General features: G+C 43.8%; 1 protein-coding gene across 1 annotated transcript in view; it reads left to right on the forward strand.

Moving 5' to 3' along the window:
* Positions 1–26,295, forward strand: part of LOC132822890 (tumor necrosis factor receptor superfamily member 5-like) — a 69,919-nt gene that overhangs the window by 12,978 nt on the left and 30,646 nt on the right. Inside the window, exon 2 of the mRNA XM_060836278.1 lies at positions 17,381–17,465. Within this exon, the coding sequence (XP_060692261.1) occupies positions 17,381–17,465 (85 nt within the window). The remainder of the gene's footprint in view (positions 1–17,380; positions 17,466–26,295) is intronic.

Here is a 26,295-nt window from a genome sequence, read left to right on the forward strand (position 1 = left end):
CACGGGGGAGTTAGCATCCATCATGATTGAATCTAGCTGAGTGGTAGGAAGCAGAGAGTGATGGTCAAACATTGTTTTTGTGACTAAAATCCTGTGTCCAGTGAAATGCCACAGTGTTTGTTGCTGGTTCTCTTGCTATTTGTTGTTTACATTAGACCTGAATGTGGGAGGTTTGGTAAGTAAGTTTGCAAATGGGGGTGTGGCAAATACCAAGGATAAAAGCTTTAGACTGTAGGGCAATATTGTCAAGCTGGTCCATTGGGCAGAACAAAGGCCAATTAAACTTTTAAAAATGTGAGGACTAACAAGGAAAGGGAGTACATGATGAGTGGTACGATCGTGGGAAATACAGAAGTCCAAAGGGGCCTTGATGTGCATCCCCTTGGATCCGTGAAGAGAGCAGGACATAAGGATAAGATGGTTAAGAAGGCTTTTGGATACTCCCCTTTATTAGTCAAGGCATTGAATATAAGAGCAGGAAGGTTATGAACTATGTAAGACATTGTTAGGCTACAGCTGGAGTATTATATGCAGTTTTGCTGCACAATTAAAGGACAGATGTGATTGCACTGGATGAGAGATTCCACCAGGATGTTGCCTGAGCTGGAATGTTTCAGCTATAAAACGAGACTGGAAAGGCTGGAGTTGCTTTCCTAAGAGCAGAGAAGGTTGAACAAGGATCTGAATGAGACATACAACTTATGAGGAGCATGGACAGAATAGATAGGAAAAATACTTTCCCCATAGTGGGGATATAAATTTAAGATAAAGGGCAGGAGATTTAGAGACAAATTAAGGAAGATTTGTTATTTTCACCCAGAAGGTGTCTGGAACTGAAAGGGTGATAGAGAGAGGAATCCCTTGTGACATCGAAGAAATATATAGATGATCACTTGAAGTGCCAAGTATACAAGCCTACAGAGCAAATAGCTGTATTAGAAATGGACTAGAGCAGATAAGTGCTTGATGACTGGTACAGAAACTATGGGCAGAAGGACCTCTTTCCCTGTGGTGACAATCTAAGATCAGTCTGGATCACGTTGAATGGCAGAGCAACTGTAGGAGCCAAATAGCTTACTGCTTCTCCTCTTGCCTATGTTTCTGTGATCACGATCCAATTGGACGTGAGAGCGTGTTTAGTGAAGACTCTTGCATTCAGATTGCCGACTGAAACAATGCAAAGGCTCAAACCTCACTCGAGGCCTCAAAAAACCGAATGACAGCACAAGCGAGAATCTCAGGAGAGAAAACTGGCAGTGAGGGAACCGAGAGGAATCAATAGAAATGATATTTAATAAGTCAATTGGAAAGAGTAAAGAAATAGCATGGAGGATATACGGGGAGTGAGTTTAAAAAAAGGCCTCAGACATAGAAAAACAAAATAATTACATTTTCAAAGGTAAAACGGAAGTAGTCTGCTGAATAGAAAGCAAAATTGATATTGAAATGGGATAACGAGAGGTATGAAGTCTAGAAAATCAGATAAACACTTCCAGAAGTGGATATCAGATGTTTTAGGTAGTTTCCTCTTGAGTGTTGTGGTTTCTCTGGTGCAATGGTGTTATCGTTTGTGGGAGAGGTTTGTGCAAACAGCGAACACAGCTGGAGTGAGATCAGCAGGGTTTCTACTCTCGTAAGTGGGATCACAGGAGATTCTTTCTGAAAATCTCACATCCTACAGTGACACGGAGCCAGTTGCCTGGGAGGTTGCGACCTGCAATTTCTTTCAAATGTCTGCGATCCATCTAACCCTGGGCTTCCCTTCTCCTCCATAGATGCTGCGTTTTGTATGGGGCATTAATCCTGGCTGTCCCTTCCAATTCCTGTAACATAAAAGAATAGCAGGGGGAGTCTTCACAGTGTGCTTGACAATACCTATCCCTCAATCAGTTTTACTAAAACCAAGTTTTTTTTTCTTGTTAAATTATTGCTGTTTATGGGAACTTGCTGTGCACAGCCAGACTGCTACACTTTTCTGTACTTGCCAAAGTGGACTCTCTTCAACACCACCTCATCCTTGAGAGGGATTTCCTTACTCCTGCATCATCCTAGACCATCAATGCCTCTAACTAGTTGGCAGTGTGCATGGGAGCAGGATTTGAGGAGAGATTGCCTGAATCCATGGCAACGTGTCCAAACATCCGGCCATGGTACTGCCAGCGCCTTGGGAAGAAGCTGGTGCCAGGCCTTATAGAACATAGAACATAGAACATAGAAGGATACAGCGCAGTACAGGCCCTTCGGCCCTCGATGTTGCGCCGACCGAATCCTACCTAACCTATACTAGCCCAATAACTTCCAAATGCCTATCCAATGCCCGCTTAAATGACCATAAAGAAGGAGAGTTCACCACTGATACGGGCAGGGCATTCCATGAACTCACAACCCGCTGTGTGAAGAATCTACCCCTAACATCTGTCCTATACCTACCACCCCTTAATTTAAAGCTATGTCCCCTAGTAACACCTGACTCCATTAGCGGTAAAAGGTTCCTAGTATCTACCCTATCTAAACCCCTAATCATCTTATACACTTCTATCAGATCTCCCCTAAACCTTCTCTTCTCCAATGAGAACAGCCCCAAGTGCCTCAGCCTTTCCTCATAAGATTTTCCTACCATTCCAGGCAACATCCTGGTAAACCTCCTCTGCACTCGTTCTAAAGCTTCCACATCCTTCCTATAGTATGGCGACCAAAACTGCACACAATACTCCAGATGAGGCCGCACCAGAGTCTTATACAACTGCAACATGACCTCAGGACTCCGGAACTCAATTCCTCTGCCAATAAAGCCCAGTACACCATATGCCTTCCTCACAGCACTATTTACCTGGGTGGCAACTTTCAGAGATCTGTGTACATGGACACCAAGATCCCTCTGCTCATCCACACTACCAAGTAGCCTACCATTAGCCCAGTAATCCATCATCTTGTTATTCCTACCAAAGTGAACGACTTCGCACTTAGCTACATTGAATTCCATTTGCCACATTTCCGCCCAGCTCTGCAACTTATCTATATCCCGCTGTAACCTACCACTTCCTTCCTCACTATCCACAACTCCACCGACTTTTGTGTCATCCGCAAACTTGCTTACCCAGCTTTCAAGTCCTTCATCTAGATCATTTATAAAGATAACAAAAAGCAATGGTCCCAAAACAGATCCTTGTGGTACACCGCTAGTAACTGCACTCCAAGATGAACATAATCCATCAACTACTACCCTCTGTCTCCTTCCAGCCAGCCAATTCCTAATCCAAACCTCTAATGTATCCTCAATGCCATACCTCCGAAGTTTTAGCATTAGCCTACCATGGGGAACCTTATCGAACGCCTTACTAAAATCCATATACACAACATCTACTGCTTTACCCTCATCCACTTCCTTAGTCACCTTCTCAAAGAACTCAATAAGGTTTGTGAGGCACGACCTGCCCTTCACAAAACCATGCTGGCTATCCCTGATCACGTTATTCCTACCCAGATGTTCATAAATCTTATCCCTTACCATTCTCTCTAAGACTTTGCCCACCACTGAAGTCAGACTCACTGGCCTATAGTTGCTAGGGCTATCCCTACTCCCTTTCTTGAACAATGGGACCACATTCGCTATCCTCCAGTCCTCTGGTACTATTCCTGTTGACAACGACGACATAAAAATCCAGGCCAATGGCTCTGCTATCTCCTCCCTAGCTTCCCATAGGATCCTGGGGTAAATGCCATCAGGCCCAGGAGACTTATCTATATTCATCCTTTCCAATATTCCCAAAACCTCTTCCCTGCATATTTCCAGGGCATCCATTCTAATTATTTGTGATTCCATATTCACATCAGCAACAGTGTCCTGTTCCTGAGTGAATACTGATGAAAAGTACTGATTTAATGTCTCTCCAATCTCCTCCGCCTCCACACACAACTTCCCACTACTATCCTTGACTGGACCGATACCTACCCTAGTCATCCTTTTATTCTTGACATACCTATAGAAAGCCTTTGGGTTTTCCCTAATCCTACCAGCTAAAGACTTTTCATGTCCCCTTCTCGCTTCTCTTAGCTCCCTCTTTAGCTCCTTCCTGGCTACCTTATAACTCTCAATCGCCCCTACTGAACCTTCACACCTCATCTTTACATATGCCGCCTTCTTCCCTTTCACAAGGGACTCCAATTCCTTACTAAACCACGGCTGCCTCACAAGGCCCTTTACACCATGCCTGACTGGTACATACCTATCGAGGACACGCAGTAGCTGCTCCTTGAACACTCCCCACATCTCATTAGTGTTCTTCTCTTGAAGCCTGTTTTTCCAATCCACACATCCTAAGTCATGCCTCACTGCATCATAATTTCCCTGCCCCCAGCTATAGCTCTTGCCCTGCGGCACACGATTATCCCTCTCCATCACTAAAGTAAAAGTCACCGAGTTGTGGTCACTGTCCCCGAAGTGTTCACCTACCTCCAAGTCTAACACCTGGCCTGGTTCATTACCTAGAACCAAATCCAATATAGCCTCCCCTCTTGTTGGCCTGTCGACATATTGTGTCAGGAAACCCTCCTGCACACATTGTACAAACACCGACCCATCTAATGAACTCGAGCTATAGCTCTCCCAGTCAATATCTGGGAAGTTAAAGTCCCCCATAACAACCACCCTGCTACCTTCGCTCTTTTCCTGAATCATCCTCGCAATATTATCCTCTACTTCTCTAGGACTATTAGGAGGCCTGTAGAAAACACCTAACAGGGTGACCTCACCTTTCCTATTTCTAACCTCAGCCCAAACTACCTCAGATGGCAAGTCCTCTTCCATCGTCCATTCCACTGCTGTGATACTGTCTTTGACAAGTAATGCCACGCCTCCCCCTTTTTTACCCCCATGTCTGATCCTACTAAAACATTTGAACCCTGGAATGTGCAACAGCCATTCTTGTCCCTGTTCTACCCACGTCTCTGTAATGGCCACAACATCGAAGTCCCAGGTACCAACCCACGCTGCAAGTTCACCTACCTTATTCCTTATACTTCTGGCATTGAAGTATACACACTTCAATCCACCTTTCTGGTTACAGGCACCCTCCTTAGAGATCGCTGCATTATTCCTAACCTCCCTACACTCAAGGTCCTGTACCCTAAAGCTACAGTCCTGGTTCCCATGCCCCCGCGGAGTTAGTTTAAACCCTCCCAAAGAGCACTAGCAAACCTCCCCCCAAGGATACTGGTGCCCCTCAGGTTCAAGTGTAGACCATCCTTTTTATAGAGGTCCCACCTTCCCCAGAAAGGACCCCAGTTATCCAGAAACCAGAATCCCTCCCTCCTGCACCATCCCTGTAGCCACGCATTTAACTGCTCTCTCTCCCTGTTCCTCGACTCTCTATCACGTGGCACGGGTAACAAACCAGAGACTACAACTCTGTTTGTTCTAACTCGGAGCTTCCAACCTAGCTCCCTGAAAGCCTGCCTTACATCCTCACCCTTCTTCCTACCTATATCGTTGGTGCCAACGTGGACCACGATCTGGGGCTGCTCCCCCTCCCCCTTAAGGACCCGGAAAACACGATCAGCGACATCACGTACCCTTGCACCTGGGAGGCAACATACCAAACGTGAGTCCCTGTCGCCCCCACAAAACCGCCTGTCTGTACCCCTCACTATCGAGTCCCCAAGAACAATTGCTCTACCTTTCTCCACCCTACCCTTCTGAGCAACGGGGCCAGGCTCCGTGCCAGAGGCCTGAACCTCGTTGCTTGCCCCTGGTAAGTCATCCCCCCCACAAGTATCCAAAACGGTATACTTGTTCTTGAGGGGAATGACCGCAGGGGGTCCCTGCACTGGCTTCCTCCTCCCACTCCCCCTCACTGTCACCCATCTATCTTGAACTTTCGGAGTAACTACTTGCCTATAGCTCCGATCTATGACCTCCTCTGCCTCCCGAATGATCCGCAGTTCATCCAACTCCAGCTCCAGTTCCCTAACACGGGTTTGGAGGAGCTGGAGATGGGTGCACTTCTTGCAAGTGTACTCAGCAGGGACGCTGATGGCTTCCCTCACCTCATACATGTTGCAAGAGGAACATTGCCCTCTCTGCACTGCCATCCCTCTAAAAGTAAGCTTTCCTTAAAAAACAACAAAAACCAACTAAATCTAAAGAAACAAACAAGGAAAATGCAGCACTTACCCGCTAGTCACAATTATGAAATGGTGTTTCCGGTCCCGACACCTTTCCAGGGAGACAGTCTGATCCCAATGATGGGTGGAGGTCATGGTGTCTGCCAAAGTGATGATTCTGTTGCTCCCAGAAAGATTCTGCCATTTTGTTTGTGCCTTTGTCACTTCTATTGGTGCTCCACCATCCAATACGCTCACTGGCTTACTGACACTTCCCTCATGGACGGGAGCTGACCTTTGACTTGAGGGGTGGCGAAGGTCTTGGGGTTGGGGCTACAGTCAGGTTGAGCTGGGCTAAAGTCCACTCCCCACCCCCAACTTCACCCAATGTGATACCACCTCTTTATAAGTCTAGAAGAAAATCCTAAATTCTTTCTCCTTAGTTCTTTGGTGTTGAGTAACATCGCTGAGGGATTTAGTCTTTTCCTTGGAGCTTCTTCTTGTCCACTGCTCATCATGTGCCTCTATCAGGGAATCTGAGATCAGGGATCAGTGGGAAGTATTACACTCAATACACTCCGTAGCGCTGAGCGCTGAGGAGGAATAGAATTGGTACTGTGGTCAAGGTATGTGTTATTGTAATAGAGAACGTACTGGACTGAGGCTGGCTGACAACCTTCCTGTATGGATTTCTCCTCAGTTGTGATCATTGTGATTCTTTCCCCCTTAGTTGTACTTAAACATTGTCAGTATGAGGATAGAATCATTAAAGTGGTGATATCCCCAAGTTATCAACAGCATTTCCAAACTTCCTGTTCACTTTTTATCGCCGCCATCTTGTTTGGAGATTAAGAACTGAAAGACATTGTTGACCAATTTCTGGAAGTAGGTGATAATAACAAGAGTTTACAGATCTGTCTATTTCTGGAATTGACTGGTGCTAGACCCTATTTTGAAACTTGAGCAACGTATTACAGACAAAACTTAGTAACGGCAATTCATAAGTTATTTCCTCTTGAATTGATTTGTCCGAAGATAGCTCATCAGCTGATGAAATGTTTCCGTTAACACAGGGCTCCCTTTCACAAACAGACTTAGGGCCCTACATTCTCTAGGGCATGGGCTTTCCATCAGACCAGTGAATGAATGAATGAATGATTTTCCACTGCCAGCCATTCCCCAGCCATATAAACATGTTTCCTGGTTGTTGAATCTGCACCCAATTGCTTAATGGTTCTGGTCTGCACAGTGCAAGAACTAAAATTCCAGTTCTTCATCTCCTCCTTTAGTGGGAGGAAAAGACAGAACCATGTCAATAGCCTGTTGCAGTTTTTGTGTGGAGCCTCTGTAATTCAGGGATAGTGACCGTTTGCGTGTGTCTGACGTTCAGTGTTATGACTTTGTGTTTTTGCAACAAATTATCTTTTACATATGCTGTGAGCAAGCTTCAGCAAACAGGATCCCTTCTGTTAAGACAACTCACTCAGCAGTGGAACAACCAGCAGTGACTGGCTAGGTTGACTTCAGTGCTGCAGATGGACTCATGACCTCATGAGATGTACAAAGGTTAAAGAGCAGATTACATCTTCATGACGGTGATATAGATATAATAGCATATTTTTTGCCCTCATGGATGCTAATCCCCAGTCAAATTTGAGAGGGTACTGCTCCCAGGCTCTGCATGTTCACGTGCAGAAAGCTACAAAGAGAGAGAGAGCTGCATTTACCTGGCTGTTTGTCTTTCATTCGTTGTCAGCTTATTGGAATTGCTGGCCAAGTCAGCATTTATCACTGATCCTCAATTGCTGTGGAGAAAGTGGTGGTGAGCTGTCTTCTTGAATCACTGCACTCCATGTGGTGTCGGTACACCTATGGTGCAGTAGGGAGAGAGTTCCAGGATTTTGAATCAGTGACTGTGAAGGAACAGTGGTTATGAGTCAGGGTGGTGAGTGACTTGGTCGGGAACATGTAGGTGCAGGTGTATCTGCTGCTCTTGTCCTTCGCAGGAGTGTTGGCGAGTTGCAGCAGTGTATCCTTTCATATGGTACGCACTACTGGAACTGAGGATCGGTGGTTGGGAGAATGATTGGCACCACATCCCCAAACAATCAGGTGTGCTGCTTTGTTCTGGATCGTGTCAAGCTTCTGGAGTGTTGTTGGGGCTGCACTCATCCAGGCACATAGAGAGTATTTCACCACACCTTTGACTTGTGCCTTGTAGATGGTGGACAGGCTTTGGAGAGTTGGAAGGTGAGTCAGTTGCTACAGGATGCCAAGATATTTAAGTGATGAATCCAGTTCGGATTCTGGTCAGTGGTGATCCCCAGGGTTGATAGTGGGGAATTCTTGCAAAAGAGTCAGCAGAGGCACAGTGGGCTGAATGGCCGCCTCCTAGGCTGTGAGATTTGATAATCCTATTTGCTCATTCCCAGTGGAAGAACCATTTTCCACTGAAACAACCACTTCCTGTTGTATAACGTAGCTGCTGGAAATTGCTGGCTAAACATGTGCCCCAGACATAAGCTGGGCCTTATGATTAAAAAAAACCCCACAAATCTAAAACATGTCAAAGTATGATTGAGTAAAGTTGTGGCCTGCTACTTTATAAGTTAGCTCTTTTTTGATTGCTCACATTTAAGCATTTGGATTAACTGGACAACATTAGCATTGGGGCATTTCTGGGGTAAAGGTCAGGAAGCTGTGGTCCCATCTAAATTATGCTCTAACAGGGCAGAGGAACAAAAATGCAAACTAACAGTTAATGAAACAGAAAAGCTATGAATGTATTGAAACTGATGCTGTTAAGCTAGTTACTGTGCAAAACTGTTTGTGAGCTATAGTCTGTCAGTGGAGCAGAGTTAAGTATTAAGACAATCTTCCCTCCAACACAGCCCTGCCAGGTGGCTGCTTTTCCCAATGTTGGTACTCCAGGCCCATTGAAAAACTGGTTTATTCATTGATTCACATTTCCTCTTTTATATTCATTCATGGAATCACAGCAGGAACATGAGATTCAAAAAAGATACACAGATAACTGAGTGGCATAAAATGGCTCAATATATTTTTCTATTTAATATGTTCAGAGACATTATTACACACCTCTGGAGTAAATGGGATTTGAACTCTGGCTCCCAGCTTAGAGGCAGTGACAATACCATTTTGCTGCAAGTACTGTTGGCCCAATATATTGTACTGAGGAATGGAATTGTGCAGCCAACTGAGAAACAAGACTCAGTAAAGATCCAAATTCAGTCCTCAATTTGAGCACTAACCAATCACAACTGGGGTGGGAGTTGAGGGTCTACAGTTGGCTTGGTATTGTGGAGAGGGGAAATCACCTTGGGTTTCCCCTATCCCAATCCACAACCTCTATAAGAGAGAGTATAATGACATGGGGGAAGATGGATTGTGTCTTCAGAGATGAATGTTTGCTCATGTCACATTCACAGGTGACAGAGTCTAGTGCTGAGGGATGGTTAACCTTCAAGGAGCTGAGGCCCATCGTGAATCAGTGCATTGAAAGGGAAGTCGGAAGAAAATAGTTCTTTTTTTTAATGTGCTTAATAGAAAAGATTTATACTGTGGTACTGTGTTTGTTATTGCATTACTGATTAAAGGACTGGAGTAAAAGTCTATGTTCAAATCCTATCACGCCCATTTAAGAGTTTGGGTTTGGTTAATACCAGAGACACTGTGGTAGAAGCCTGATTGTTGTTTAATGTCTGTAACCTATATCTGCCACCAGCTCTTCTATGAACAGGAAGTCTCGTTTGGGGTTTAGATGTAAGAACACGACTGCTTCTTTTTGTTTGATCCAGATGTTGAACATTTTCTGAGGTTAAACCGATACTGTGTTATTTCGCGCTAAAATAATTTAAATTAGAGGAAACAAGAAGATACTGAATTGACAGCCCAGCTCAGTCTCCTGCTGACAGCCAATTCTAAAATGGGACAGGTAGTTTGTTGAATGGACATTCCAGTTCAGATCACATTCTTGTCGGGAGAGCTCAACCATGTCATCTTTATAACTCAACAGACAGTAAATCAGACTGTATGGGTCTGTACTGTACACTACTGGACAAGAAATCAGACTGTATGGGTCTGTCATGTGCATTACCGGACAGGAAATCAGATTGAATAGGTCTGTAATGTACATATAATCTGACTTTCTGTCCGGTATATGGGTCTGTAATGTACATTACCGGACAGGAAATCAGACTGTATGGGTTTGTGATGTACATTACAGGACGGCAAATCAGATTGTATGGTTCTGTAATGTATATTACGAGACAGGACATCAGACTGAATGGGTCAGTAATGTATATTACAGGACAGGAAATCAGACTGTATGTTTCTGTAATGTACATTACTAGACAGGAAATCAGACTGAATGGAACTGTAATGTACATTACCGGACAGGAAATCAGACTGAATGGGTCAGTAATGTACATTACCGGACAGGAAATCAGATTATATGGGTCTATAATGTACATTACTGGACAGGACATCAGACTGTATTAGTCTGTAATGTACGTTACCGGACAGGACATCAACTGTATGGAGCTGCCAATTTCTGAGTGAGACTTGCTGTAGGTGCATCTTGCAAGTTACTTGTAACTTACCTTGAATATAAGGCATATGGAGGATATTTTGGATCAGATTCTGTAGGTCACCCATTTTGATTTGTTGAATGTAGGGTAGACCTGGACAAAGTAGTGTGAACCGTATTAGTAAGCATCAACACGATTTAAAAGCTTAGAATCCGAGACTAAGAAAAGGTGCTAAGTAAACGAAAATGATTCATGAGTGTGGAGGGAGTAGTGTTGTAAACTGTTCATTGATACTTTGACAATATTCCAACAGTCTATTTATTCGTTACAGTTCAGCAACTTGATGAACTTGACAATGGCCCAGATAAGAAATAAACCTTGTTTGCAGCAGCTTTCTCATGAGGAAGTCTGAGGTCATGAGGTCAGGTTGAGCCATTAAAACAAGCTGGTGGGTGTCAAATTGGTCATTTCTATTTTGTTGAAGAACAGGGGTGTTCTGCCAATAGCCTGGCCAATATCTATCCTTCATCTTCCAAAAGGCCCCCAACAGGTGACTTAACCACTCCAATCACAATGATATTACGTACATTTCTTTGGTCTGACTATTTTCCATGTGTAAAATAGAGACCTTCAACAGAAGTGCGTGAGTCATAGTGCGAGGTCAAACAGGAAAACAGACGCAGGCAAATGAGGAATTAAAACTGTGAGAGAAACAGCAGAGAGTGTGCTTTGGGCTGAATGTGCTGAGGCCGAAGAGATTTTGTGGATAAATTATATGTGTGATACATAAATGTAAATTTTAGCATTCAAACTACTAGCATATCACTTTGTGAAGAGTTTGAAAGAAAGAAGTTCAGGGGGTGTCTCTCTGAATCAGTCACCTAATCCAGTATGTCCCTGAGTACAGGTGACTGTGAACAATGTTCATGGTGAACACCTTGGAGTGTTGATGGGAGATTGCTGACACTGTGGGGTTTATGTCGGGGTAGTAAACATTGGACTGCGTTATCTTGCCTTTTATTTAGAATAATCAAAGATCAATTTTAGCTGAAAACTCCCAGACATTGAATACTTTTAGGGTAGTCTTGGAAGAGACCTAACTAAGCTCAGAAGCAAATCTACTTTCTCTCCTACGATGGAGGATAGGACAGTTCAGGGGAAGCATATTTACCATGAGGTAGAGTTCAGTTTGTAAAGCTTCCAATCCCAAAAGTGTTTGATTAGAAATCTGCAGATTATCAAAAGATTGAGAAAGTCTGAGCGTTCCATTTTGTGAGCATAAGAAGAGTTCACAAGAATGAACTGGGGGGAATCCGTTAAGTTGAACCTAATGATTTGAGATCTCAGTGTCATTTCTCTAGATTGCTATAAAGTGAAACATTTGGGAAAATAGATTAGATTTCTTACAGTGTGGAAACAGGCCGTTCGGCCCAACAAGTCCACACCGACCCGCCGAAGCGCAACCCACCCACACCCCTACATTTACCCCTTACCTAACACTACGGGCAATTTAGCATGACCAATTCACCTGACCCACACATCTTTGGACTGTGGGAGGAAACCAGAGCACCTGGAGGAAACCCACAAAGACATGGGGAGAACGTGCAAACTCCACACAGTCAGTTGCCTGGGGCGGGAATTGAACCCGGGTTTCAAGCACTGTGAGGCAGCAGTGCTAAGCACTGTGCCACCGTGCTGCCCATAGATGAGACTTTATATTGCTGAGTAGTTTAAGATTTTTCAAACTGTATTCTGTATTTTGTCAGACCTTTTTTTAAAACGTTTGCGTGATCTGTTTTATTATTAAAGAACATCTTCAACTATATGTGACTACATTTCAGTGAATGACCACCATGGCAAACAGAATAAAATCTGTCAAGCCAGATTTCATGCTGGGATCTGACTTGTCCAATAGTAACATCAGCTAGAATGGTAACAGTGAGCAGGAAGTGCATCATAGACAATGTAGTTTCATCCAGGTCTGTAAACCTACAACACCGAGTTCTGCTGCTAGATGGTTGCCAAATGTGGCCTGTGCCAAAAAAGAAGTGTACATTTCCAGTACCAACACCCGGTTTACAAATAGCAACTATGAAACAGAGAAATAACTTTAAAATAGATTGACTTGTTGGGCAGAAATTGAGACATTTCACACTGTCCCGGGTGTGACGATTTTCTTTGTGTTGTAATAGTGATGATTTATAATGGTTTTGTTTACAGCTCCCTGGGTTGAGTCAGGCAGGTATTCAGTCAGTTGCAGCAAGGCTAGGACGGGATGAACATTGTTCATAGGTTGGTCATTTGAGATTCTGGGAAATTCCCCTCTGGATGACAATGCAGCGATTGTTACAGCAGGAGACAGCAGAACATGGTAATCTTCCTGTAAAGGGTTGATTGAACAAGCAGACCTGGGTTTGAGAATGTTGCTTCAGATCTTATCGTTTCAGATCATCGAGAACTCAATGGAAGAATAAAATTAATCTCCCCTTTGGAAGGTGCCAGCATGGGAGCAGTGACTCAAGAGGAGACACAACCTGAAATATTTCAGCTGCAGATCCTTAGTGGCCGTTCTGTGACCTGTTTATTGCCCTTTACTCATTTAGAAAGTCTCCCCATCTCTGTTGACTTTCCTTACGTCTCTGTGGTTCCCAGCACTGTGGTTGGCCATATGAACCAGTCTCCTTCCGTCCTCTGGGAGAACTCACCAATTGTTTTATTTTGAGGTAAAGAACGTCATCAGAGACGAGCTTCAATTTTTTTCAAAAAAGGCCTCCTTGGGTTAAATTCAGCAGTAATTCTGGGATTAGGAAATACTGCGCAGCTCGGAATGTACTCCTGGAACCTGTTTTGCTTCATTATTAGAACAGCTTGTATTTTTTATTCATTCACGGAATGAGGGCATTGCTAATTGCCCAGAGAGCAGTTAAGAGTCAACCACATTGCTGTGGATCTGGAGTCACATGTAGGTCAGACCGGGTAAGGATAGCAGTTTCCTTCCCTGAAGGACATTAGTGAACCAGAACAGTCAACAATGGATCCATGGTCATCATTAAACTCTTAATTCCAGATTTTTTAGAATTCAAATTCCACCATCTGCTGCGATTTGTACTCGGATTCCCATAACATTACCAGGGTCTCTGGAGTAATGGTCCAGTGATAATATCACTTGTGTTTTTCTTCGGTGTGTTAACCTGTTTTTCAGTGACTGTTCTAGCTCAGTCTGCATTGGTGGTGTCTCGGAGTCAGGAACTTGTGAGTTTAGTTCCTGTTTTTTTTATATTTCAAAAATATACTTTATTCATAAAATATTCATAAAATATTTGATACACTGTACATTTGGTGATGCCATACATATGTCAACATTTACATACACAGCTCAGAATTTTCATTATTACATACAGATCTGTGCATTTCTCACTCACATATTGAGCTAAGGCGTCAGCAGAGCCCAAATGACTGCAGGGCCCCCTGATCTTCTTTAGAAGATCAACAGGTTTCGGACCACCCAGAGAGCGTCCTTCACCGAGTTGATGATCCTCCAGGCGCAGTTGATGTTCGTCTCGGTGTGCGTCTCGGGGAACAGGCCGTAGAGCACGGAGTCCCGCGTCACGGCGCTGCTCGGGACGAACCTCGACAAATACCACTGCGTCCCTCTCCAGACTTCCTCTGCAAAGGCACATTCCAGAAGGAGGTGTGTGACAGTCTCTTCCCCCCCGCAACCACTTCGAGGGCAGCGTGCGGTGCGGCTGAGAGTCCGGGCGTGCATAAATGATCTTACAGGTAGAGCCCTTTTCATCACCAGCCAAGCCATGTCTTGGTGCTTGTTGGAAAGTTCTGGCGATGAGGCATTCTGCCAAATTGCTTTGACAGTCTGCTCAGGGAACCACTCGACAGGATCCACCCTCTCCTTTTCCCGAAGGGTCTCAAGGATGCTACGTGCTGACCACTTCCTGATGGACTTGTGGTCAAAGGTGTTTTTCTTCAAAAATTTCTCCACGAAGGACAGGTGGTACGGAACGGTCCAACTACTCGGAGCGTTCCGCGGCAGCGAGGTCAGGCCCATCCTTCGCAACACCGGGGACAGGTAGAACCTTAGTACGTAGTGACACTTGGTGTTTGTGTACCGGGGATCCACGCACAGCTTGATGCAGCCACACACAAAGGTGGCCATCAGGGTGAGGGTGGCATTGGGTGTATTTTTTCCCCCGTTGCCCAGGTCTTTGTATAGCGAGTCCCTTCGGACCCGGTCTATCTTTGAACTCCATATGAACTGGAAGATGGCCCGGATGACTGCAGCGGCGCAGGTTCTGGGAATAGGCCAGACCTGTGCCACGTACAACAGCAATGACAGTGCCTCACACCTGATGACCAGGTTTTTTTCCCGAGATGGAGAGCGACCGTAGCCTCCATCTGCCCAGTTTCTGCCTCACTTTACTGATACGCTCCTCCCAAGACTTGGCGCACGCCCCAGCCCCCCCGAACCAAATACCCAGCACCTTCAGGTGGTCGGTCCTGACGGTGAAGGGGATCGAGGATTGGTCGGCCCAGTTCCCGAAGAGCATGGCCTCGCTCTTGCCTCGGTTTACCTTGGCCCCCGAGGCCCGTTCGAACTGGTCACAAATGCACATGAGTCTGCGCACGGACAGCGGATCCGAGCAGAAAACGGCGACGTCATCCATGTACAGGGAGGCCTTAACCTGCAGGCCTCCGCTGCCCGGAATAGTCACCCCTCTCAGGCTCGCATCCTTCCTGATGGACTCGGCAAATGGCTCTATGCAGCACACAAACAAGGCAGGAGAGAGAGGGCAGCCCTGCCTGACTCCAGATCTGACTGGGAAGCTATCTGATTCCCACCCATTGATTGAGACTGCACTGACGATGTTGGTGTAGAGCAGTCTGATCCAATTGCAGATTCCCTCCCCAAAGCCCATTTTGGAGAGAACATCTCTCATATACCTGTGTGATATCCTGTCAAAGGCTTTCTCCTGGTCCAGGCTGATCAGGCAGGCGTCCAACCCTCTGTCCTGCACATAGGCGATCGTATCTCTGAGGAGTGCGAGACTCTCAGCGATCTTCCTGCCCAGCATAGCACAGGTTTGGTCGGGGTGAATCACCGACCCCAGAGCAGACCTGACCCGGTTGGCGATTACCTTTGACAGGATTTTGTAATCCGCATTCAACAGTGTGATCGGTCTCCAATTTTTGAGTTCCTCCCTCTCCCCCTTCAGGCTGAACAGGCCCTGTGTAGTGCTAAGGGTGTGCTGCACTGTTGGAGGAGCTTCTTTTCAGATGAGGCCTCTTTTAGGTGGCTGTGAGGAAACTCCACTAAGAGCAGGGGAGCTCTTTGGTTTACTGGTTCATATTTAACAGATTATCTGTTCACTGTGACATTGCAGACTGTGGAATGGTGCTGGATGCAAAATGACTGCTGCATTTGTTACAACAAGCTGTTGGAGGTTACGAGCTGTTACTATCAATGCAGGTCTTCCATTGCTGAGCATGTGTTTACAATGGAATTAGTAATCTCCAGCTTCAAATCCTAAGAGTCTTTCGCAAGTTGTGCACCCAGGAGTTGAATTATTCACTGGCGGTGGATAGGTGGGTAGGTGTTTAAAAATGGAGGGTGAGCCTGTTTGCCTGTAGCTGTTGGATTGGCCTCAAAACTATTGAAGAGCCATTGTGCCTTTACCTGTTTTGAACTCAGGCTTCTATCCTTAGGTAGAGGAAGCCCCGCTCTGAGAGACGCAGGCCAATCAAATGTTTGGCAGCTTACCTGTTCCAACAGTGCCACCAGGAGTGGCAACCATTGCTGGAGCTGCAGTGAATTTTCTGAAGGGTAGGGGACAGGAGTCTGGAGCAAGAAAGAATTAGGGGTCTCACAGATGCCTGCTTCGCATGATTTGGAGCGGGGGTTGGGATTGGGTCAGGCAGGGCTGAGGGCGGGAGAGAGTATGGAGGCAGGGATATCTTTGTTGTGAGCATCACTCGATCTGAGCCTATGAGATTACATACAAAAGGATGCGGTGGTGCAGGGAGTCTCAATTGGGTCATGCTGACCTGTTTCTGTGCTGTTGGCACTGTGCAATCGTAACTTGCAAAAAGGAAGTGAATAATAATTGGAAAGAAGAAAGCTGCACAGTACAGGAGTGTAGAAAGGAGTAAGATTATTTGGATAGATTTTTCAGATAATGACCGTTTTCAGCATTGTATAATTCAGTAATGTTGGACAACTACTATTGAACTCGAAAGGTTAGATTGTTATACAACAAACTTCACTTTAATAATGGGCGGTACTCTTGACAAACCTGTGAGTAAAAAAGAAAGTTACATATCATACCTGAAATACTGATAATTTACTGCATTATCGCAATGTCCAAGTTGTCAATTGACAGTGTGAGTGAGTGGGCTCTGTGAGGGTAAGTTTTATTTAAAGCTAAGTTGCTTTATTATTTAGTGCTGTAAATGAAGTATAACAGTGATCTGTATACCTCCTAATTGCATTTCTACTATTTACTGTGTGTTTTTAACATTGATTCTGCAGATTTCTGGATTATCCAGAATATTTGAGCATGCTTCTGCTCCCATAGGTGCCAGTTAATAAGAAGTTTGGTCTACTTCAGTTGGTCTTGATCAATGAGAGTTGAAGAAAACTAATTCTCTTTAAGAAGGGAGCTTGGGGAAAAGGTCAGCAGCTTGTTCTGAGGATCTCGTGTCTGTTTAATTTGCAGCTTTGCCTGTGTGCCTCCCCCAGTGACTGTGACAAAAACACCGAGTACTTCCAGGATGGCAAGTGCTGTTTCAAATGTGGCCCTGGTGAGTACAAGTATTGAGTGGGTGAAAGTTTAACAGGGAGTTATTGATAAAAATAAAACATTTTCTTAATGTGAGCATGGAGGAAACTAGAAAAAAACCCTTAGATTTATCTGTAACAGCTAATAAAGGAAGATAGTTTGAAATTTGGAAGTGACGTGTCATTTGGAACTAGAGTTTTTTGTTTGACAAATGTATTGATCAAATATTCCTGGTATGTCTCAAAGGCTGAATGACCCACTGGATGTCTTCCTGTGTTTTTCTTTTTTCCAGTTGGTTTTTTTAAACTAATTTCCTGCCAATGACTCAGTGATTGTATTTGTAGGGAAATTACAGAGGATCATCAGGCTGTTAATCTGTTGTAAAACACACCGTTACCCACTTCCAATATCAAAGATACATAACCTATTAAAGCCATCAATCAAAATGTAAACACAGCCAATCTGGGATAAGTGGTTCCAGATTCCTCAGGACTTTATTATTAAAGATGTTATTAAGCTGGAGAGGGGTCAGAAGAGATTTACCAAGATGTTGCCAGGAATGGAGGGCTTGAGTTGGATGGAGAGCCTGGATAGGCTGGGACTTTATTCACTGGAATTTCAGAGATTGAGAGGTGACCTTGTAGAGGTTTATAAAATCATGAGGGGTGTAGATAAGATGAATGGCAGGTGTCTTTTCCCTAGGGTGAGGGATTTCAAGATTAGAGGGCACGTTTTTAAGGTAAGAGGAGAAAGATTTTTAAAAGACATGAGGGGCAATTTTTTTTCACTGTGGTTCGTATGTGGAGTGAACTTCCAGAGGAAGTAATGGATGCAGCTACAGTTACAATGTTTAAAAAAAAGTTGAGATAAATATATGAATAGGAAACGTTCGAAGGGATATGGGCCCAGTGCAAGCAGGCAGGACTAGTTTAGTTTGAGATAATGGTTGGCATGGACTGGTTGGACTGAAGGGTCTGTATGGCTCAGTTAAGCATTCCTAATACACTTAGCTAACCCAGGAAAATGTCAGCAATGCAGCCTGTTGAAGCTGAAACCCTAGATGGCCTTTTTTTTAAAAGCTCAAGTGATAGTACATTTTAAAGTGCATTTCCTATGAATCAGTGGAGTGCAGTTAGTATTTAGGTTGTTGTATTGTTAAACAGCAGGGATATATTTTAACAACACTAACGATCAGTGGACATTTGTATCTCAATCCAACACAGAACTATAGGACTGCAATGATGCAGCATAGGAGACCATTCAGACCATTGTATCTGCACCTGCTGTCCAAATAGCATCTTGGCCTTATGCCCATGTCATTGCACATTGTTTCTATTGAAATAGTCATCCAATGTCCTCTTGAGTAAAATGACATACATGACATGAGAGTTTGCCAGCACGTTTCCCTTCAGTTTTCAGTGCATTATGGTACTTTCTCCACTGGGACAAGTGCAGTAATGCATGCCAAGACTTAAATTGTACTGTTCACTGCAATGGTCAACTTGTCTTTGCAGGACAGGATGCTTGTATTAAAAACAGATTTAAATTAAAATTGAGGAACTGAGGAAGGGTCACTGGACCCGAAATGTTAACTCTGATTTCTCTTCAGAGATGCTGCCAGACCTGCTGAGCTTTTCCAGCAACTTCTGAATGTTGTACCAGCTCATGGTAACCCTGAACTGGCCTGTATTTCAAAATTATGTTAATCCCGTCTTTAAATACTTCCAGTGCTCTGATCTGCACAACTCTCTGGAATTAATAATTCTGGACATTCACTGCCCCCTAGGAGAAGAACTTCCTTCACAATTCAGGTTCAAATGAGTGTTCCCTACACTGTCTCCTAGTTGGACATTTCTCCCAATAAACATAGACACATAGAAAATAGGTGTAGGAGTAGGCCATTCGGCCTTTCGAGCCGATACTACCATTCAATATGATCGTGGCTGATCATGCAACCTCAGTATCCCACTCCTCCTTTCTCCTCATATTCCTTGATTCTTTTATCCAAACAAGGCATATCCAGCTCCCTCTTGAATATATCTGACGAACCGGCCCCGACAGCTTTCGGTGGTAGACAATTCCACAGGTTCACAACTCTTGAGTTCAGAAATTGTTTCTCATCTCAGTCCTGAATGGCTTACCCCGAATTCTTAAACTGTTGCCCCTAGTTCTAGACTTCTTCAACATTGGGAACATTCTTCCCATATCTAGCCTGACCAATCTCATCAGGATTTTGTTTCTGTGACATTCCCCCTCATTCTTCTAAATTCCAGTGAATACAAGCCTAGTTGATCCAGTCTTTCTTCATATGCCAGTCCTGCCATCCCTGGAATCAATCTGGTGAACTTTTGCTGGAGTCCCTCAATAACAAGCATGTCCTTCCTCTGACTAGGAGACCCAAAAGTGTGGCATTACCAAGGCCTGTATAACTAGTGGAAATATCTTCTCAGCATCTACCCTGTCAAACTCCTTCAGAATCCTATATATTTTGATAAGATCACCCTTTATTATTCAAAACTCTAATGAATAAAAACTGTATTGATTAGCCAACCCTTTCATCCCAGTGATTGGTCTATTGAATCTAACTTTTTTTTTAATACTAGTACATCCTTTCTTAAGTAAGGGGAGTAAAACTGTAAAAGATACTCTCAGATACAGTCTTGCCAACACCCTGTGGAGTTGTGACAGCACTTCCTTGTTTCTAAATTCCAATCCCTTGCAATAAAAGCCAAAATTCCATTTGCTGTCTCAATTACTTTCTTCTTCTGTACGCTAACCTTTTGTGTTTCATGCACAAGACCGCCCAGATCCCTCTGTGTTACAATGTTTTGGAGTCTCTGTCCATTTAAATGATAGCTTTCCTTTTGATTCTTCTTACCAAAGTGCATGACCTCACAATTACCTACAATAAATTCCAACTGCCACATTATTGCTCCCTTACCAAATCCATGTAAATATCCATACAGATTCCTTATATCCACATGGATATTTTTGTATTGTTAGTTAATCGATATAATCCCATTTTGCTGCGCTTGTTCCGTATCCCTGAATGTCAAGATATCTCAAGGTAGATGGAAAACAATTGAGGCGGTAGGACTTACGTCTTTCCAACCTGAAAAAAAACATTGGATCTGACTGTCTGAATTCCACGTTAACCAATCCTTGATTTATGCCAGTACTTTACCTCCAATACTATGAGCTCTTATCTTGTGCAATAACCTTTAATGTGCTGCCTTATCGAATGCCCTCTGCATTCCACCTGCCAATTAACCTTTATCAACTTGACTTCTTCAAATATCATTAAAGAATGCTGAAAATTTTATCAGACGTGACTTCCCTTTCATAAAACCGTGTTGATTCTGTTTGGTTGTGTAAAACGTACTAAATAGGAGTGCTTGTTTCTTCCTGCCTGCTCCACCCTTCAATATGATCTTGGCTGATCATCTAACACAATCCCCTGTTGCCATTTTCTCCCTATACCCTTTGACCCTTTTAGCCCTAAGAACTATAGCTAACTCCCTCTTGAAAGCATTCGCTGTTTTAGCCTGAGACACAGCCTGTGGCAGAGAATTTCCACAGACTCACAACAGAGCAGTTTAGATCTCCGCAATGGAGGACAAAGGGACTGATTAAGTGAGGAAAAATACAGTACGGAGCATACAAACAGATTGTAAAAATAATTCTGCAGTGGGCGGCACGGTGGCACAGTGGTTAGCACTGCTGCCTCACAGCGCCTGTAGACCCGGGTTCAATTCCCGACTCAGGCGACTGACTGTGTGGAGTTTGCACGTTCTCCCCGTGTCTGCGTGGGTTTCCTCCGGGTGCTCCGGTTTCCTCCCACAGTCCAAAGATGTGCGGGTCAGGTGAATTGGCCAAGCTAAATTGCCCGTAGTGTTAGGTAAGGGGTAAATGTAGGGGTATGGGTGGGTTGCGCTTCGGCGGGTCGGTGTGGACTTGTTGGGCCGAAGGGCCTGTTTCCACACTGTAAGTCTAATCTAATCTAAAAAATGTGAAGAGAAAAAGATTAATGAACACAAGCGTCTTACGTTTAGAAATAGCACAAGCTGTAATAGAGAACAAAGAGATGACAGACCAGTAAATGAATTCCGTCTTCACAATGGACCCAAATAACATCCCAAAACATTGGGGAACACAGTGTCTAAGTGATAGTGAGGAACTGAAGGAAACCAATATTAGTTGGAAAATGGTGTTGGGAAATTGATGGGATCAAATACCGAAAAGTCCCCAGGATCTGATAATCTGCATTCCAGAATACTTAAGGAAGTGGCCCTAGAAATATTGGATGGTCATCTTTCAAGATTCTGTAGACTCTGGAACAGTTTGTATGGATTGGAGGGTTAGTAATGTAGCACCACTTTTTAAATGAAAAGGTAAAAAGAAAACAGGGAATCAGAGGGTGTTTAGCCTGATGTCTGTAATGGAGAAAATATAAGCATCAGGGGGTTCCTGGTTCAACTCCCATCCAGAGGTGTGTAATAACATCACTGAACTGCCTTGTGCGGCCAGGAATTTCATAGGCTCATCACTCTCTGGTGAAGAAATTTCTCCTCATCCAAGCCCCCAATATTTTCTTCAACTGTGGCAATAGTCCTGGAACTCTCCAGTCCTTAGGAGTATCTTTCCTGAGTTTACCCTGTCTTGGCCTGTTAGAACATTATAGAAGTTTCTATAAAATAATCCTCATGTTCTTCTAACCTCTAGTGAATATAGTCCTAAACGGTCTAGTCTCCTCATGCATCAGTCCTGCCATTCCAGGGATGCAGTATTAAATTCCCAGTCCTGGTCACCTTGCAACCACCTGTCCGTAATAGCTATCAAATCATTTTTTACTTATTTATATTTGTGCTATAAACTCATTTATCTTGTTACAAACATTGAGTGCATTCAGATAAAGACCGCTGAACTTTAACTCTTTACTATTAATACTTTCTCTGGCTCTGATTTCAGTTGCAATCAGCTACATACATTTTCTACACTTTCTTGTCTCCCTTTGGTTATCATTTACTTCTTGACTAACTCGCATCTCTACTCTCTCATGTATTTTTAAAAACTTTCCTTCAATTGCACCCTCCACCCTCCACCCCCCACCCCCCACCACCATGACTACCACCGCCTCCATCCAATAATTAGTCAAAAGCCCTATCCATATCCCTAGTTATGTGATTCCCAAAGACACTGGCCTTAACATGGCTGCCCTAATGGAACATCTCTCTCCTTCTCCAGTACTGGTGTCAGTGCCTCATGATTTGGAATACATTCTCCCACCCGAATCTTTGAGGCAAGCATTAATCTCTCTACTCTTACTTACCGTCTGTCAACTTGAATGTGATTCAGGTAGTAATCCAGAGATCATGACCTTTGTGGTTCTGCTTTCAAATTTAGCTTCGAGCTGTTTGTAATCCCTCAGGATTTTCCAATCCTACCTTTGCCATTGATGTCTACATGGATCCCAACAACTGGATCCTTCCCCTCTCATGGCAAGTTTCTCTCCAAAGGAGTTTTTTGACCTTGGTTCCAGGTTAGCAACATAGCATCAGATCTCTCTGTCTTTCTGCAGAGAAGTATTTATTCCCCAAATCGTGATATTCCCAATTACTGCTACATTTCTCATTTATCCCCCATTTCAATACACTCTGGACCATATTGCTTTGGTCAGTTCATTCTTCCTCTTGGCAGTTCACACCCTCCAAAGCTGAATTCTGCATGCTCATAGAATCCCTGCAGGGTCATAGATTCCCTACAGAGTTGAAACAGGCCCTTCAGCCCAACAAGTGCACATTGACCCTCCGAAGAGTATCCCACCCAAACCCATTCCTCGTTACTCTACATTTTACTCCTAACTAATGCCCCTAACCTACACATCCCTGAACACTATGGGCAATTATAGTATGGCCAATTCACCTAATCTCACATCTATGGATACCTGTCTCACTTGCAGTCACACTCTCCTGTCCCTACCCATGCACGAGATTTGATGTAATTAACATAAAGGGTGTGACTGCCCTCTGAGGCAAAGTCTTGGTACCTCTCCCGCCTCTCTGATACCTCACAGTGTAACTTGAATTCCACCTTAACAACTCCGAACTGAAGTTTCTTGAGCAGCTAACGCTTGCTGCAGATTTGGTCAATGTGGATCTACCAGCTCCAACGTTCGCCTGCCCAGCTACTTCTGTTATGTGTCATGAACCAAATTGAATGATAAATAGTTTAAAATTGAATTTCTCAATTGTACTGCTCAGCTGCAATAATATCTCCTAATGCACCTACTTGCCCAATGAAAAGAGACACACACAAAATATTTACCAGTCACTCGTTTATCTGTGACATTACACTTTGTCACTGACAGGTGGAATCAGGTTGATGGGGACTGTCTGCCACTTTTTTTTTAATCTGCCACTTTCTCACAGAAGTCTGCCCTTTATGAAAATGCTGTGTCCGTTCTCTCTTGTGGTGTTTCAAAAGCACATAGTTCTCTCTTTCACTCCTTTCGATGTTAGTAACTATCTCTGGTCATTCTCTCTCTCTCTCTCTCTCTGTCTCTCTCTCTCTCTCTGTCTCATGCCCTTTCTCTTCTCTCCTCTCCTCGATTCTCTCCTCGATTCTCTCCTCGATTCTCTCCTCGATTCTCTCCTCGCTTCTGTCTTCGCTTCTCTCTTCTCTTCTCTTTTCTCTTTCCTTCTTCTCTCTTTTCCCCTCTCCTCTCCTCTCCTCTCCTCTCTCGCTCTCTTTTTTCTCACTCTTCTTTCCTCCCTCGGTGGAAATGAGTTCCATATTTTCACTATACTCTTGCTGTTGAGGAACATCCTGTTCCCAATGCAGAACGGCTTACCTCCAGCTTCATGATTGTGCCACCTCTTTCTTGAAAATAATTTCAATCTAATTACCCAATCAAATCCTTGAATCATTTTCAACTTAAACCAACCTGGTTTTAGACACTGACACAAGTGTTTTCTTAGATGTTTATTCACTGGAGCCAGTTCAATTGTTATATTATGAGCTGAATGTTCATTAAATTATAAAATGATAGTGTGTACAAAGAGGCCATTGGGCTCACTGTATCTCTGGTAGATATTCGGTTTACCCCAAACTACTGCTTGGTTTTTCACAAAGACTTGTTTTTTTTTTGATAAAATTTCATTTCAGGCATTTATTTCCTTCTTTGTTCAATGCCTTTCTGCCTCTCTCAGTCACTGCAATCCCAGTCATAACTCATTTATAAAAATGTTTCCTTTGGCCACCTTTGATTCTTTTATCGCTGACATTAAATCTGTAGTCTCTAGTTATGTACTGGAAACAATTGCTCATTCAAAACCATGTGTGATTTTGAACACCTCTATCATGTCTCTTTGTAAGCTTCTCTGTTACAGTCTCTCCCCATGATTGATGGGCTGACATCCTCTCTACAGCACAATGCCCAGTGTTGGAAACAATTCTTCAGCTGGCTGTTTTATAGGTGTTTATGATAACTTGCTTGCTTTTGTACTCTATTGCTTTTTTAAGAAATGAGTAATCTCAAAAGCTTTTTTAACAGTCTTCTCAATGCTTCCACCCTCGTGCTACAATGCATTTACAGACAAGGAATTTGGAAAGGGAGGTTTGCTCATGCTGTTGAGGATGTTTTAAACTAATTTGGTAGGGATGTTGGGGGACAGAGTAGGTGTAAAGATGGGAGTAAGGTCCAATCAGATGTTGAAGGAATGCTAGGACCATGCAGTAGCTGGGGAACACATGGGCAGGGAGAAACACGTGAAAGGTCCCCAAAGCTCAGTTGTATCTGTTTGAATGCAGTGTGTTTGACTGGTGAGATGGGTGAATTAGATCAACGAGCTTTATGGGAATATGATATTGGTGCAGTTCCTGAGACATTGTTGAAGGAGGGACAGGACTGGCACCTTAACATTCCGGGGTATAGAGGTTTCAGGGTAGGAGGATAACCAGGGGAGAGTGGGACCTGTTAGAGACTAGGGGGTCAACCTGTGGATGGAGCCAGATGAGGGTTCTTAGATGAATATTTCCCATTTGTACTCAGCAAGGCAAAAACATTGTAGCTAGAGATTTCACTTGGGCTTGTGAGGTTCTAAGAGCGTGTTAAGGTTATAAGATGGAGGTATTAAATGTTTTAGCAGCCTAGGATTGTTTAAATCCCCAGGGCCTGATGAGATGTATCCCAGGCTGCTTTGGGAGGTAAGGGCGGAGATTGTTGGGGCCTGGGCAGAGATATTTAATACCTCACTGGCCACAGGTAATGTGCCAGATGATTGGAGGATATCTCATGTGGTTCCTTTGTTCAAGAAGGGCACAGACCAGGGAATTATGGACCCTTTAGTCTGACGTCCGAGGTAGGGAAATTATTGGAAATAATTCTGAAGGACAGGATTAATCCATACTTGGAAAGGTTGGGATTGTTCAGTGGTTGTCAATGTGGATATGTTAGAGGGAAAGCCTGTCTGACTAATTTAATTGAGTTTTTTGTAAAGTTGACTAAATATATTGATGAGTGTAGGGTAGTTGATGTGGTTTACATGGACTTCAGGCCTTTGGCAAGGTCCTACATGGAAGGCTACTACAAAAGTTAAAAGCCCATGGGATCTAAAACAAGTTGGCAAACTGTATCCAAAATTGGCTACCAAATAGGTGATGGTGGAGAGTTGTTTTTTTTTTAAATTGGAAGCCTGTGAACAGCAATGTACCACAGGGGTCAGTGGTAGGATCTTTGCTGTTTATTATTTATATTAATAACTTGATTATGTGCTAGGTGCTGTGTTTTGGGAAAGCAAATCTTAGCAGGACTTATACACTTAATGGTAAGGTCCTGGGGAGTGTTGCTGAAC

The sequence above is a fragment of the Hemiscyllium ocellatum genome, chromosome 15 (assembly GCF_020745735.1).
Source record: "Hemiscyllium ocellatum isolate sHemOce1 chromosome 15, sHemOce1.pat.X.cur, whole genome shotgun sequence".
Taxonomy (NCBI): domain Eukaryota; kingdom Metazoa; phylum Chordata; class Chondrichthyes; order Orectolobiformes; family Hemiscylliidae; genus Hemiscyllium; species Hemiscyllium ocellatum.